At 27.1% G+C, this 16,471-nt stretch overlaps 3 protein-coding genes across 3 annotated transcripts in view; all 3 read left to right on the forward strand.

Moving 5' to 3' along the window:
• The window catches only part of hzg (CTD small phosphatase herzog), a 2,251-nt gene extending 920 nt beyond the window's left edge, over positions 1–1,331 (forward strand). The window contains exons 2-5 of the mRNA XM_017897422.1: positions 70–503; positions 592–777; positions 856–1,166; positions 1,266–1,331. Coding sequence (XP_017752911.1) covers positions 70–503; positions 592–777; positions 856–1,047 — 812 coding nt within the window. The 3' untranslated portion in view covers positions 1,048–1,166; positions 1,266–1,331. The remainder of the gene's footprint in view (positions 1–69; positions 504–591; positions 778–855; positions 1,167–1,265) is intronic.
• Positions 1,332–8,381: 7,050 nt separating this feature from the next.
• On the forward strand, positions 8,382–10,237 carry LOC108545681 (kaptin). Its single transcript, XM_017897431.1, has 7 exons — positions 8,382–8,635; positions 8,718–8,983; positions 9,122–9,288; positions 9,371–9,543; positions 9,620–9,698; positions 9,760–10,051; positions 10,166–10,237. The coding sequence occupies exons 1-7, from the start codon at positions 8,431–8,433 to the stop codon at positions 10,235–10,237; spliced, it is 1,254 nt and encodes a 417-aa protein (XP_017752920.1). The 5' UTR covers positions 8,382–8,430.
• Positions 10,238–10,628: 391 nt separating this feature from the next.
• Ttc7 (tetratricopeptide repeat domain 7) lies at positions 10,629–16,471 on the forward strand. Its single transcript, XM_017897419.1, has 15 exons — positions 10,629–10,890; positions 11,436–11,587; positions 11,681–11,849; positions 12,272–12,334; positions 13,195–13,377; positions 13,670–13,799; positions 13,934–14,070; positions 14,156–14,394; positions 14,463–14,651; positions 14,723–14,901; positions 14,964–15,403; positions 15,492–15,730; positions 15,840–15,944; positions 16,067–16,158; positions 16,260–16,471. The coding sequence occupies exons 1-15, from the start codon at positions 10,767–10,769 to the stop codon at positions 16,390–16,392; spliced, it is 2,574 nt and encodes an 857-aa protein (XP_017752908.1). The 5' UTR covers positions 10,629–10,766; the 3' UTR covers positions 16,393–16,471.

The raw sequence follows: 16,471 nt of genomic DNA on the forward strand, positions 1-16,471 counted from the left end.
GTGTGTGTGTGTTGTGTGTGTGTGTGTGTGTATATTTACAAAATAACATTTATTTTTTTCCAAATGTAGCTCAGTTACCACAGGAAAGTGAAGTGGCCAGCAATGGTCCAACCAATGGCAAAAAGCCAAGAGGGCGTGGACTTCTGCGATCTCTACTTTGTTGTCTTGGTAGAGGACGTGGGAGTAGTTCAAAAAGTTCAAAAACAAGTTCGTTACAAGGAGATGGACATGGTTCTCCATCCCTAAGGACTGGATCCCCACGGTTCCTTCTCCCACCTGTGAGACATCAGGATATGCACAAGAAGTGCATGGTGATTGATTTGGATGAAACACTAGTGCATAGTTCTTTCAAACCAATCAGCAATGCCGATTTTGTTGTTCCTGTAGAGATTGATGGGACAGTGCATCAAGTATATGTTTTAAAGAGGCCTTATGTGGATGAATTCTTGCAAAGAATGGGTGAACTATATGAGTGTGTATTGTTCACAGCAAGTTTGGCTAAGGTACATCATGTAAACAATTGTTTATTATCATTAGTTTTATATTTAAAAAGTTTCTTTCTTCAAAATCCAAAATTTCTGATATTTACAGTATGCTGATCCAGTAGCAGATCTGCTTGACAGATGGGGAGTATTTAGAGCAAGACTGTTTAGAGAATCTTGTGTTTATCACAGAGGAAATTATGTTAAAGATTTAAATAAACTAGGGCGGGATTTACAGCACATTATTATTGTTGATAATAGTCCTGCTAGTTACATTTTCCATCCAGATAATGCAGTAAGTTTTTATATAAGAAATATACAAGAAGAAAGAAAATAATTGAAGATACAAATTATAAAACAAATTTATTTTTAGGTACCAGTGGCATCATGGTTTGATGATATGACAGATTCAGAACTATTAGATTTAATTCCATTTTTTGAAAGGCTGAGTAACGTGGAGAATATTTACACAGTCTTGTGCAATAGTAATCATCCTTATAATCAAGTATCTCCAGCTGTACAAAGTAGTCCAAGCCCAGGGTCAGGTTCGCTTGGTGCTTCCTAGCCCTACCTAAATTCTGGCCACATAGCCAGTATTGTCATCGCTCAATGCACTCTGAGAAGAATTTTAATTGGAATATTCCACATTGCTTGCTGGTTATGTAACAGTGGACATCCACTCTGGTAAACTCTTAGTTTCTATACAACATGAATTACATTTGTTTTATTGTTGATTTCAATACTTTCTTTTGGTAAATAATAATATAATATAATTGTTCACAGTGTGTCAGATAAAACAAACTGATTATATTTATCTACTTATTAAGATACAGGTAATTGATAAACAAGAAATTCTGAAATAGTTCAATTGGTTATAAAAAAATAACTGTCAACCAGATTAAAATTTAATAGATTTCGCATACAATTTATTGGTTACATAATAAATTAATGTGAGTGTTTCTATGTTTGATGTACTTGAGGAAAAGAGTAAATGGCAATGATGTGAAATAAGTGTGAAAAGTAAACATATGTTTTATATTAAATAAGTGTGTGCGTGTGTTTATGTGTGTATAAGTGCGCGCGCGTGTGTTTGAGCTTGCATATAATCTAAATTTGTGCAAAACATAAAGAGTTGTTTGCACAACAAAATAAATCAAAGTATAGTATTAATTAATACCGAAAGAAAAAGCCAGATCACTTAAGTAGAATCTTTTGATGGGCCATTATGGTTTTTGCCTCTGTATATTTTAATAATTTATCATAGTTTTCTTTTTTTTTTTAAATACTTTTATCGATACCATGTGTAAAACTCTAGTAAGTTGTTGTATAATTGTAAAAATTGAATAACAAAATAACCAATTCTTATATTATTTGATGAGGTTAATAATTTCAAATAGTTATAAAAATATTTTTAAAGTCCTCGTTTATAATTTCAAAATTTGTTGAAATCCTGTGTGTTTGACTCAATGAAATTTTTTTAGAAACAAATAAAAATAATTGATCTTTTTAATTTTATTAGTATTTTATTATATACAAGAAATAGAGCTTGCAATATTAAATCTGATAATATTAAAGTATTAAAGTATTATTAATTAGTGTGAGTGAAAAATATGAGAAAAAGAGAATATGAAATTTTGTTTCCACCACTTTATTTTATTTTAACTTTATATCTTAACTTCATTTCAAAGAACAGTAAACAAATAATACAATGGGAATTATATAAGATAAAAAACAATTTCTATATGTTTCAACATTAGGTCAATGCATATCATTATTTCCCTCCAAACAATTATATGAATAAAAAAGCATTATGTTAATCATTACAATATCATTATCAACTTAGAATTATTTAGATATAATACATAAAGTATAGATGAGCAAGGAATGTACATTTATACATGTAAATACATGTACTAACAGATAATCGTCAATTTTATACGCTTAATTTGTGTATAAGAAATGTACAGTTAGCATTATTCTTTCATATTCAATCAAATTATCATCTTTCGTGTCTTTTTATTTTATTCATATTGTTGCTAATATATTCATCATTATTAATGATATAATAAATAAAATTTTATTGCTGTCGTCGTTATTGACTTAGTTTCAAATATCATACTTTATCAATCATGTTATTAAATTTTATAAAAAAATTTACAAAAATGAATAGACAATGAAGTATAATTTCATAAAGTCTATGAAAGAATTTTCTATTTATGTATTTGCATCTACCATATTCATGTCACTTGCATCTATTAATGTTCATTTTATTATAATATCAATGTATTTCTATTATATATTTTATGTAATATAACGCAAATATTTGTAAATTATTATAAATTATAGTTTATCTTCTGAAATTTCAATATTTGTTTTGCATCTTAAGATAAAAAAGACAAGACAATGATAACTGGAAACAAAATTTTCAGTCTGTTTTATATTAAAAAAAAATTGTAAAAAATTTTATAAATTTTAGAATAAATTTATTTTTATTTTAAAATAATCTTTCAATAAAATGTCACAATTTCATATATTTCTGGTAAAAAGAAGGTAGTTTCCTTCAATTTTAACTTAATATGAATCTTTTTCTTCATTATTTATCTAATATTATGTTGCTATTTATCATTTAGCAAAAGTAAGCTATTAGCGTGTTGTAGGTTTTCATTTCATAAAAAAGGGCTAAGGTGTACAGAGATAATAATAGTACATAACAATAAGTCTTACACATATTACATAATATTAAATGGCTTCCAATTACACATTTTATCAGTTATTTATTACATGTTATATGGATGTCTTTTAAATGGACCAATATCATTTTCAATTAGATTCTACTTTTAAAATAACTAAAAATTCACGTAGATAAAAATTAAGAATTATCTTAATTATGAATAATATTTTTATGTAAAATCATTTTAATACAATTTAACCCAAATATGCAAGTTTTTCGCAACACTGTATATAAATGTTGAATGTTCATACCTAGACCTTAAGTTGTTAGTACTATTATATTTACGTTGATTACTACTCATATTTAAGAAGAAACGGCATATTATGAAACATTTGTACTTAGCAAACGTACCTCACTACCTGTGTTTGATGAAACTCAAAACTCTTAGAATGTTTAATTTAATGGTTTTTAAATTATGAAACTATGCAATAATCATATCCTTATGTCAATCTTGATTTATACATTTATATAAAATGATAATTGATTCTTAAACATTTCCAAAATACATTAAATTTGAGTATAAATAAGATTACACGAGTAACAACATCCATAACTAACATGTATGAAAGTGTGGTCATTTTCATTCTTAAAATGCCCATTGAAATGACTACAAATTGTGGTGCATTTTCTGAAAATGCGTACGAAAAACACGGAGGATTTATTAAGGAAATTTTGTGAATTCCAATTTAAATCGACATCATTGGATTTTTACCTAAGTATTTTTTATAATGCACTCATTTGCTACCTAAAAAAAGCTATAAATCTAAGATATGATATACAAACGATTACAATGCGATTTATACAGTCATGTGGCAAAATCCTAAGAATTATTTCTATTTTTATTCTTTTTTTCTTCTCTTTTAATTGGAAAAATCATCTTTGATACTATATGATAAGTTTTTAATGTGAAAAATATATTATTATAAAGTTTTGCCAATTTAAAAGATTGAGGGTATGTATGAAAATACAAGGCTAATGTTGCATCTGACGAAGATTGCATTCCTTATTGGATTTAACATTACACCCAGAACATATTGTACATTAAATATCTTTAAACATCTGTAATATCATTTTCAGGAATTAATTAACAATAACAATCCAGTATATTGCTTTCATGGAATGTAATCTGTCAGCCAATTGAAATGAATATCCGTAATATTTCGTAATATAATATACATGCGTATTTTTTTAAATCTTTTCAAGTATTTTGTTTTATTCTATTTTATTATCATCGACATTATCGTCAATATTATTATTATTATTACTGTTGTTGTTGTTATTATTATTACTACGAGTACCACCACGACTACTACTACTACTATAATTATTACTATTACTGTTATTATTATTATTATTGTCAATTCTACTACTACTGCTACTGCCTCTACTAAACTAACACTACTACTGCTATTCCTACACCACCACCACCACCACCACCACGACTACTACTACTCTTGCTACTACTATCATTACCACTATTACTACTACTACTACTACTATTTCGACGATGACCGCAACCACCACGACTATTGCTATTATTGTTGTTGTTGCTGCTGCTGCTGTTAGTACTACAATTACTACTACTACTGCTACTGCTACTGCTACTGCTACTGCTGCTGCTGCTGCTACTACTGCTACTGCTACTGCTACTGCTACTGCTACTGCTACAACAACAACAACAACAACACTACTGCTACTACTAGTATTGTTATTCTTATTATTATTCTTACGATTATGTTTATTATTATGGAGTTGTAACATGATTGTAGAGGCGCTGCAGTAAAACTTTCAAAATAATGGCTCATATGCTATCAATTGAATACGATACATTTAGATTCATTATGAAAGAATGTGTGCCGAGAAAACTGTTAACGTGCGGGCGTAGTGAAAATGACCGTGATACATAATTAAGTGTGTGCGTGCGTGCGTGTACGCGCGCGCGTGTGCGTATGCTGGGTCGGCGCGAGTGCATGTGTGTCTGTGTTTAGGTAGACCAATTAATTTTTAATGCGCGATACTTTTGTACAGCAACGCAACAGTGTCTTCGAATTCGTAACTCTGCCGCTGTAATCTGACATACACATATATATATATTTAATACATATACATATAAAAATATAGGAGTTGTTGCTCTTATACGTAAACAGGATCATATGATAGTATATTTTCAATTAAATTCAATTATATACAACCACTTATTTATATGATTGGTTACTTTTACGATATCATTCAGTGTACAAATGTATGTCTTGAATATTTTGAGGTTTCATTTATATACCGGTGATTTTATTCAAATTAATTCTCGTTTGTCGTTTCTAGGAATATTGGTTCTATGAAATGTAAAAATTTACTTAGAAATGCATGATGAAAGAAGAATAATGGAACTGTAGAAAATGGAAAAGCGAAAAGTAACGCTAGGTTTACGTTACTTTCATTGCGCGTTTATTATTGTATTAATTTCGAATAACTATTGTTACCAGTTAGGTTTGTTAAAAAGTATAGAAACTATTCGATAATGATAAACGTGTTGCAAACAGCAATAACGAACTGCTAACATTTTTCTCAGTGCCGGAATAAATCGTTACTTCGCAGCAACTTCTCTGTAGTATGAAACGAGCAAATATGTAAAAGAATATACTTTTTAAAGAGAGAAAAAGAGAATACATGCATGTGTGTATGCGTGTGTGTATACGTCAGAGATATGTAAGCATGAGAGTGTAATTTTAAAAACAAAGTAAAAGAAAGATGAAAACCGTCCGCCGAGCAGCGGACGAATATCGAAATCGTAACTTTTTATATGCAACCAGATTAAATGAAAGTGAACGATGAATAGAAGAAACAAGAAGTATAAAGAAGCTTGAAGTTCCAGTTGTTGCCTGTTGCATCCTGGGCAGTTAATAAATTATTGTATTATTGTTATATATACATTGTACAAAAAGAAAACTATTCGTCACAAATGGAATGAAATTACTAGAATTCATAGTATCTCGTCGGGAAAAAACGTGACACGTAACATAAAATGGAAGAACGAACAAGAATAACCAAGAAAAAATACTGATATAGAATGAGACGCGGGTATTCATGTATAAAAAAAAACATAATTAACGATATTGCCTTGATTTGTAAATAAAATTTAATTACTTCCACTAATATAATATTCTCTGCGAATACCGAGCGGGCCATAATTTGCCCATGCGGGCTCACCCCCTCCAATTTCATATGTTTTTTACTAAAGGTTCTAGCTGACTTTTTAACAGCGATAATATTTTGTACAGTAATGAAAGTCAAACGCACATACATACACGTACATATTATATATGTATGTGTACGTGTGTTGTGCTTGGTCTGTGTATATATTTAAAAAATGTGGAGGTGAGCCCTGTGCATTGTACCAGAAGAATCAGCTAGACTATGTAAACATCTCTCGCCCCTCCGACATGTCCAGTTTGCTCTGTGATTCTGTGTTTAATAAAAAAAAAAAAAGCAAAAATATATATATATTATGTATATGTATATATATATATTATGTATATGTATATATGTATATGTACATATACGTGTTTGATAAACGAATCTAATAGTTCTTGCATGACCCTCTACTTAAAATGTTTCCTAATTTACCGGTTATTGTATGTTGCATATAGGACAACAGTTTTCGTATCTATTCATTTATAATAGTAAACTTTAATGAATTCTTCGGATAAATATTTTAATTTGATATTCAGGCTTATAAGGGGGTATGTGAAATTCATTATTCATTTCAATTGTATTTTTAACATAATATTGGAATTAAACTAAATTAAAAAGCTACATTGCCTAAAAACGTTGCTGTAAACTGAAGTTCAATGATATGTAATAACTTTGACATCAATATTGATTGGCAGTTTTAAGTGAAATTGACAATATGAAATTATATTGAAACAAGAAAAATGTTAAAACAGGTACTAAGTAAAATTACTATTCATTGTGTTTGTTATACTTAGCTCCGTACTGTTCTGCACGATATCATGGTATTTAGGTCAACTTGCCCGATCACACGATTAATTTTGAAATTGGATTTCCGTAAATACCTCAATGTAAAGAGGAATGTCATGACTAACGTACAATATATATTAATTTCTGATAAATTATGTGTCATACAAATATTATTAACATATAGGTATGTATATGATGTACCACATGTATAGGGTAGTAATGAAAAAAATAGATTTGTTACAAGTGACATGTAACTTTTTGTAATATAACATAAATCGTACAATACTTTGGTAACCATTGAAAGAAAAGGTATCTACATTTTGCAAAATTGACGTAATTGCCATATTTATATATATTGTTTTTACATGAATCAGGTAGGTTTACATTTTACTAGATCCATATAATTGTATGTTTTTATTTTTCAATTATCTAAAAATTATTATTTTTTAACTACATTATATATTATTAATTTGATATGATTATAAATAGTATTTTTCTTACAATTTAATTTTAATTTTTATACCAAACAATGAAACTAATATATCTTACAAATGTACTTTTCATACTAAGTATGTATTAACATTTATAGTTAAATTTAAATTTAAAAAATAAAAAAGAGGGTACGTGAAAACACTACCGATATTATAGAACACTGCTATAGTAATAATTGGTAAAATCAATAAATAACATAAACTTTAAGTGAAAAAATTTATATATTAAAATATAAAATATGAGATTTCATAAAATCAATATCCAATATTTTCAATTGTTAATAGTGAAAACATGAAAAAATATTTTTTTTTTTGCAACATTTAAGGAAGTAGCATAGTAGTATGATACTACAGGTATCAACGCATTGAATAGAACACATGCATATAAAAGAAATCTATCTTTATATTTATACCTAATTTAATATTTATTTAATATGATATTTGTTTTCACCTTTAAAAAAATAATTATTGACTAAAAACATAAATTAGTAATATAGACCCTATAAATAAAATTAATTGTATATTTCTAACCTTAACGTTCAGTTTCAGTTTGTTAAAAGAAAAATTGAACATGAAATATAAATTATTTCACTTTAATTTAGTATAAAGTTTAAACGAAGGAATATTTTCAATGATATTTAATAAATATTTTATTTCATATTTACTTTCTGTATGTATGAAATAATTCAAAGTTGATAAGAATCAGAATATCATTGACAAGTTTGACTATTTTTTTTTCTGTGAAAATATAATGAATAATTTAACAGATGCACATTGGTTTCCCTTAACATCACAGGGGAACATTTACTCAATGACAAAACTGTGTTCTATCAATGGACCTAATAAAGTACTAGTAGCTTCTTTAAAAAGGAAAATATATTCATGTGAATATCATTTAATGCCGAATCTACATTTAAGACCATTGGTTAAAGAACTTCTTTTTACTTATATTCCCAGTTTGTAATCAATTATTATAGCATCATTTTAAAACTAAAGTTTTCTGCAATTAATTAAACATTAAAAATTCCTATTTGTCAGGTGGTGCAGAAATTATATCTATTGATGCTTATAATAAGTCTGACAGTGGCGATGGGTTTGTAATAGGAATAACTATTTTGAAAGCAAGCACAGATACATCTGTCGAAAGGTATTTAAATATATACACAGAAGGTGCTATAGATGGAGAAGGAGATGAAGGAAGTTCAATTGAAGCTATAGCACAAAATTGCCTTATGGTGGAATTAGCGTATACACCATACCATTTATATCATACTATATTAGCACAACAAAATACTCCTAATGAGGTAATTCTTTTATATTGGTAATGATTTTCCCAATAACATTAAAGAAAATAAAACAAAATACATAAGAAATAAAATTTAAATAAATATTTAATATTCTATAAATTTATAGCAGAATTATAACTTTTCCTAAGATTTTAGGTTGTCTGGTTACTCTCTGGTAGTGATTATAAAATACATATGATCCGAGAGGATAAATTAAATCACAGTTATAGTGAATCACCCATTGAAAAATACTTTCCTGAATTGCATGATATACATGGAATAGCAATATGGATTAATATTTACCACTATGATAATTATAATTGGTGTGATTTTAAATATATTCTAATGTATTACAAGATAAGTTGAAAAAGTATTTTAATTTATACCACATTATTACTTTTTTAGGAGACTGACGGTAATTGGTTGTGAATGTGGATTGGTAAATGTATCTATAACTAATGTTTCAGAATTAAAAATTTATCAAAGTTGGAAATTAAGATATGACAAACCTATCTCTAGTGTATCTATTTTTTCATTACAAAATAATATTGCAAACCCTTCTTTTATTAATTCTAAAAGTAATTACAATACGTCTTAAGAGAAGTGATAACTTCATTATAAATGAAAACTGATAAATATTTTCATATGTTACAGGCTCCAAATATTTTTTAAATGATCAAGAAATAAAGTTGAATGTTCTTGTTGTAAATACAAGTAATGCAGTTGTCTTTATGTAAGTATGTTGATTGTATATTACATATAATGAGAAGTAATGAAATATTTTTTTTAATTAGGGATATTTTAAGTAATGGGATGAATGAAGATATAACTTTAAATGGTAATGAAACATCTGACTGCATTCTATGTTCCTGTATTGCTGATATAAATATGGATGGCCAAAACGAAATACTATTAGGAACTTATGGTCAAGAAGTTCTCATTTTTTGTTTCATAAATAACACATGGGAATTGATTATCAGGAAACTATTTGATGCTCCTGTACATTCAATATGTTATATGGATATTACCAATGATGGAATAAAAGAACTTATTGTACTTACACAACGAGGAGTACATATATTGCAGGTTGTAATTTTTATTTAATTAATTAGTTATACTAATTATTTGTAGTAAATAGTTACATTATATAAAATATATAATAAAAATTTCAAACATTTAAAATAATAATATATATTGCAGCATAATATAATGGATGTTAAAGATAAGTGGAAGAAACGGTACAAAAAGCTTTTAGAAGAAATTAAAATATAATTTAATTTTAAATTAGTATATATATACATGTATATGTATATACAAATAATGAATGATGTCAAAGAGAATGTAAAAGATTTATTTGTTATTGATACCATAAATGTAAAATTAAATAATTTTAATAAATGTAGTTAAAAAATAACAATTATTGTTTACTTATAAATATAGATTAATTAAAAATATAGCAGAGTATATAAGTGACTCTAATTATGACTTGTGTATATTTTATTAAAAAGTTGAAACGAAATTAAAAATTTGCGTATTAAAAATGAAACGATTGCGCAACTCGTACTTTTAAATCAGCAAGTTTCACGACACATCGCATCTACACTTTATAGAATCAATGACGTGACAAGAGTTCAAAACAGTGTCGCACGTGCTTGAAGTGGAGGTGTTGTATGTGTAATTTTACATTGTGCCTACGCTCGTTATATTGTAATACTGATGATCAATATATTACATTACTTTTCGGTAAATATTACGAAAGAATTTGAAAGCTTATTTCATTCTTTTTCTGACGTAATTTAGAATGACAAGTAAAAAAGGTCATACCCTTCGAATTGAATCAGAAATCGATAAAAACCGCGAAGAAGGAAATTGGAAAAAGGTTATAGAATTGGCAGAGCACTTGAAAGTACAGTATCCCAGTAATGGTAAGTGCTTTTTTTTTCTGTTAATGTGTTAATTTACCAAAGTTACGTATTTTAATAATTTTTTGGATACAATCATGTTTTATATGGATTAATTGTTGCGTTGCTAGTTTCGTAACCTGTTTATGTAAAAAAAATCGTGTCACGAATCACATGAATAAAGGACAAATATAATTGTAAAAAAATGTCACTTTATATTAAATTTTTTTATTTTAATCATTTTTTAATGTAAGTTTAAAACATTATATCATAATTATTAAGTATTTCTAACTTTTACAATAAAATAATCCATTATTAATATTTTATTCAGATACAGTAAATTTGTTTTTAATTTCAAAAGAATTCTTAAATATATTTTATAAACTTTTATTGAAATTTTTAATGAAAAGGTTCTATGATTGTTTATAAACTATTGTATTATTAATAAACAGATAAATAAATATTTGTGATTAATACTACATTACTAAGAAAGTATAAATTCATAATAAAATATATAAAATAAAACTGCATATTTTTAACTGTGTATTCATAAATGCTTTTGACTTTAGAATGTTTAGCAAATTTTTTATGTGGGGAAGGACGATTAGAGAGCTTTTTAGAACAAACTCCACCTATAGATGCTAACATTGGAAAAGCTAGAAATGGACTACAAGAAACGAGAAGATACTTAATTTTAGCAGCAAATGAAAAAGATAAACAAGTAATTATAATTTTAATATATTACTTCTACATGAATACTATATAAAAACTTATCTTTGTGTAAATAGTTAGTGAACAATATTTTAAATTATAGGCATTAGTTGTATTAGATGCCCATTTATTACTTGGTAAATTGCACTATGCAATGGGAATGTATGAAGAAGCACTTAAGCATTACCAACAAGCTGAATTGCATACACTTACGGAGAAACCATTACCTTGCAGAAGTCTACGCATTATTGCAGAATCATATGCAATTAAAGGTTTACATCAGATATTATTTAAATTATTTAGTATATTTCTAGTATGTACTAGTGCATTTAATACCACATATAATAGCTTGCCATTTAAATAAAGGAATGATCTATATTTATTATAGTTTGATGTCTTATACATTTCATTTAACAAATTTCTGTTTTAATAATTCTGTGCTTTAGGATATTCAATTTGTGATAAATTGGATAATGTTGCACCTAACAAAAATATTAATGCAATAAAATTTAAAAATGTATTTTTTTTCTTATTGACAATCTATACTAAGTACAAATCTTCTCATACACAATCTGAAGGTAGTACTAAATTCAAATCTAGTATTTGCACAAATAATGATTTTTGAAAATGTTTGCTATTTGTTTAGTCTTATAACTAATATACAACTTAGAGAAAGAAAGATTGTTTACTTTAGACACAGAGAAACATTTATCCTGCCGAAGACTGCGCATTATTGCTGAGTCATATGCAATTGAAGGTTTGTATTTTGCTTCATTTTTATTTCTTTTATTTGCCATTTGTAAGTGTATCCCATTCGTTTTATTTTTCCTTCATCATTTAAAGTGTTATTGTATGCTTTGTCATTATACAAAACATTGTTCTTAATGCAGTAACCCAAATTAAAATTTTAAAAATGTATTGTATTGTCAATATTAATTTATGCTTAATTATATTAATTTCAACAATTCTACTCTTAAAATGTAAACAGGATATATTTTGATTAAACCACAATACTACATATTATTATAATTATCCTTGTAATACAAATTATTATATTTTAAATAAGTTTTAATTTAGTAATTTTTATTCAAATTAAGTAAATAAAATTAAGATAATAAAATGGGCGTGTTTATCTGCAAACTTGAGAAATATTAATCTGTTAATGGTAATTATATTTTCCTATTTCTACATAGATTACTTATTTGTTTTTGTTTTAATCTATTTTTTAGTATTAAATGCATGTTTGTAAAAAATATACTTTTGGTGCCTGCTGTGCTTGTAATGCGTGTTATGTAAAATGGAAATATAATAAATGCATGTATTGTAAATAATTTGTTTGTTTCTATATTATAAAGTTTATTAATAAAATATATATTTATACTTACTAATATATTATTTTTAATAATATTTATTAATTATTTATACTATACATAAATAACTGTATGTTTATTGCATAAAATATTATGAAATGAATCATTTTAACACACTGTATTTTTTATGGATACAATTCAAAAATGTATAGTTTCATATCAAGTATATGTTACTTTTCTTTTCTGTTAATCGTGTCAATTTTTTTTATAGTTGCTCCTTTTTAATAGATTTTTTTATTTATGGCAGGGCTTTGTTTTGAAAAGTTACCACCAAATTCCAAATCCAAGTATAAAATAGCAGAGTGGCAAGAGCAGATCATCAAATGCTATGAAATTGCTGGTGACCTAACATTGGTATATTTACAAGAACAGGATAAACTTGCAATGCAACATCAAAATGGCACATGTACCGTAAATAGTAACAATGCAGGTAATGTAAATTTATTTTCAACTTATTTTTTTTCGTCAAATAATAATAACTAATTCTTACTATTTTATGATTGATGAGCATATGAACAATATTTTAATTGATAGTAGGAATATACAATGATTATAAAAATATAGTGATAGAAAGCATTAAAATAAAATTATTTTGTAAGAATATTGCATTAATTAAGTTTATTTACATTTTTTCAGGTGATATTATAGGATTGTTGGTGGAATGTGACAAAACTTGAAATTTAAGTTTTGTAGTTAATACTTTAATATCATTTGATCAACAGGTACATATTCCTCTCAGTCTTCGTTTTGTTCTACAAAACATATTGGGCCAATTTTGGAAACTGCACTACAAAGGGCACCCATATTGTACATTCAAACTGGTAATATTCAAGGTGCAATTAATCGTTACAGGTAATTAACTATTTCTACTAATAAAAAAAAATGCAAATAAGAAACTAATAGCAAGGAAACGACATTAATAATAAATGCAGTGTTTAAGAAATTAAATAAGCAATTTTTATTTATGTAATTAAATAATTTATAAGGGAGATTTTATCTGCTGTGGAGTCAACAACAACTCAAAGCCTTAGGGTTACTTTGACAAGACAATTAGCAGAAGTATTAGTTCGAGGAATTAGTGGTGCTGAATACAAAGCTCCAGAAGCAGTAAGTGACTCAATAGGTAATATTAATAAAACTTTTGTTATTATGATAAAATTTAAGATAAATAGGAAGTAGAATGTTAAATCATTTTTATATTTTTTCAGATTCGCCATGGAAGCCAAAGAAATATTTAGGTCCTAATATGTTTGTGCCAAGAAATGAGTATGAAGAAACAATTTTATTATTATTAATAAGTGAAGCTATGGCAGTTAGAGATGCTGTACTTAGTCAATCTCCAGAATTTAAAGATGCACGAATACATGCTTTTGAAAATGCCACTGCAGTATATGATCTTCTTACTGTAGTTGTCGTAAGATGGAGTCAAGTGGATTTATTATATGAGGTAGTTATAATGAAATGAGCTACTATTTAATTTTAACTAAAACTTAATATAATTTTATATCTTAATAGTCTTTTGAGAGAGCAATGAAATTTTCTCATGAAGAAGTACACGTGTGGACACAATGTGCATTGTGTTTAATTAGCATGGGCAGATATGTACATGCATATAGGGTTTTAAAAGTGGTAGCAAAATTATCACCACAGAAAGTAATGCCTTGTCTTTTAGCTGCGAGACTGTGCTATGAGGAATTAAATATGGTAAGAATTATTTTTTATTATATATGCACTGTATAGAATAATATACTAAAAACATGTTCAACTTAAAATAGATAAAAGAAGGTATAGAATGGAGTCAAAAAGCACTACAAAGAGAGACATCAAATTCTCAAGGGATGCAATCAAGATGTCATCTTTATATTGGTATTGGTCATAGTATACTTGCTGCAAACACTATAGTAAAAATGGATAAAACTTATCATACAAAAACAGCTTTAGAATGTTTTCAAAAGTATGTACAATTGAATTCTAAGTAATAAGTTAAATATTATAATATTATATATTTTTTAATAGGGCCCAACAATGTGATCCAAACGATCATTTAGCTGAATACTACCTAGCTCACGAATATGCAATTAACAGACAAATTAATGAAGCAATGATTCATGTAAAAATTGCGTTGAATCTTCGAGCAGAACACATTCCATCATTGCATTTATTAGTATTACTACTATCGGCACATAAGCAATATTCAGAAGCATTGCATTTAATAAACAGCGTATTAGAAGAATATCCAGATAATTTGAATTTTCTTTATGTAAAAGCACATCTTGAATTACGAAGTATTGGCGGTGAGCAAGCATTGTTTACCATAAGGCACATGCTTTTACTTTGGAAGAATCTGTATGAAGATCAAACTAATGCTAATTGTAACGAGCAGCACAGTGAGAAACGAAGCGAAACAAGAAGTGTTTTTCAACTGTATGCTTCTGAAATGTCTGATAAAGATTCCAGTATGTATTCAGTATATTTTATTAATTTGTAGCTTTCAAAACTAAATTGTTCCATATACAAATTTTAAATAAACAAAATTTTAAACAGGTTCTCTACACGCACAATCATTAGCTGCTTCAAGAGTAGAACAGGCTTTATCTGAAGTTGCATCTTCACTTAGTTCTTTTACTCCAAAGCCTGGACCACAAAGAGCATGGTTGCTACAATTACAAGTTTGGTTATTGCTTACTGAAGTATATTTAGTTTTAGATCAACCAAATGGTGCTGTTCTTTCTTTACAAGAAGCGACGAATATTTTTCCACTAAGCCACCATATTATGTATACAGTAAGTTTAAGTAATAATATTGAATAAATAGCAAAATATAATTAATTTGCTTTCTATTTTATATAACTTAATTACCTGAATACTATATCACAATTACTTTTCACTCCAGCGTGGTCTTCTCCATGAATATAAATTAGAATACATGGAGGCAAAACAATGTTATCAGAATGCAGTATCTATTAATCCATCACATATCAAAAGCTTACAACATTTGGTAAGTACAGTTTGTTATTAATTTATTTATTAATTTTTTTAAATTTATGTAAAATTTATTAAATAATAATTATTACTGCATTGAATAGTGTATAATTTGTTAAAAATTATTTTTATTACTAGGGATTAATTTATCATTATTTGGGAAGTCAAAGGTTAGCTGAAAAAACTTTACGAGATGCTGCAAAAATCGATCCAAACTCTCATCAAACATGGTATTAAAAAATTACTTCTATTTACATTTACAAATAAAACAGTATGATTTTTATATGATTTATGTCATTTTTTATTCGAATTAGACTTTTTTATTTTATAGGTACAATTTAGGAAAGGTGTTGGAATCCTTAGGTGAAGTAGAAGCAGCAAGTGATTGTATGGCTACAGCACTAGAAGTAGAAACTACGAATCCGATATTACCAATCCTTACAATACCAGTAACATTTGAATGATTCAAAATTTGAATTATTTAAAACAAGATATAAAAAGATCCCGACTTATTGGCATTTGTTTGCTTTTGGGGCAATAGTA

Source organism: Eufriesea mexicana, unplaced genomic scaffold (genome assembly GCF_001483705.2).
Source record: "Eufriesea mexicana isolate 0111107269 unplaced genomic scaffold, ASM148370v2 scaffold492, whole genome shotgun sequence".
NCBI lineage: Eukaryota > Metazoa > Arthropoda > Insecta > Hymenoptera > Apidae > Eufriesea > Eufriesea mexicana.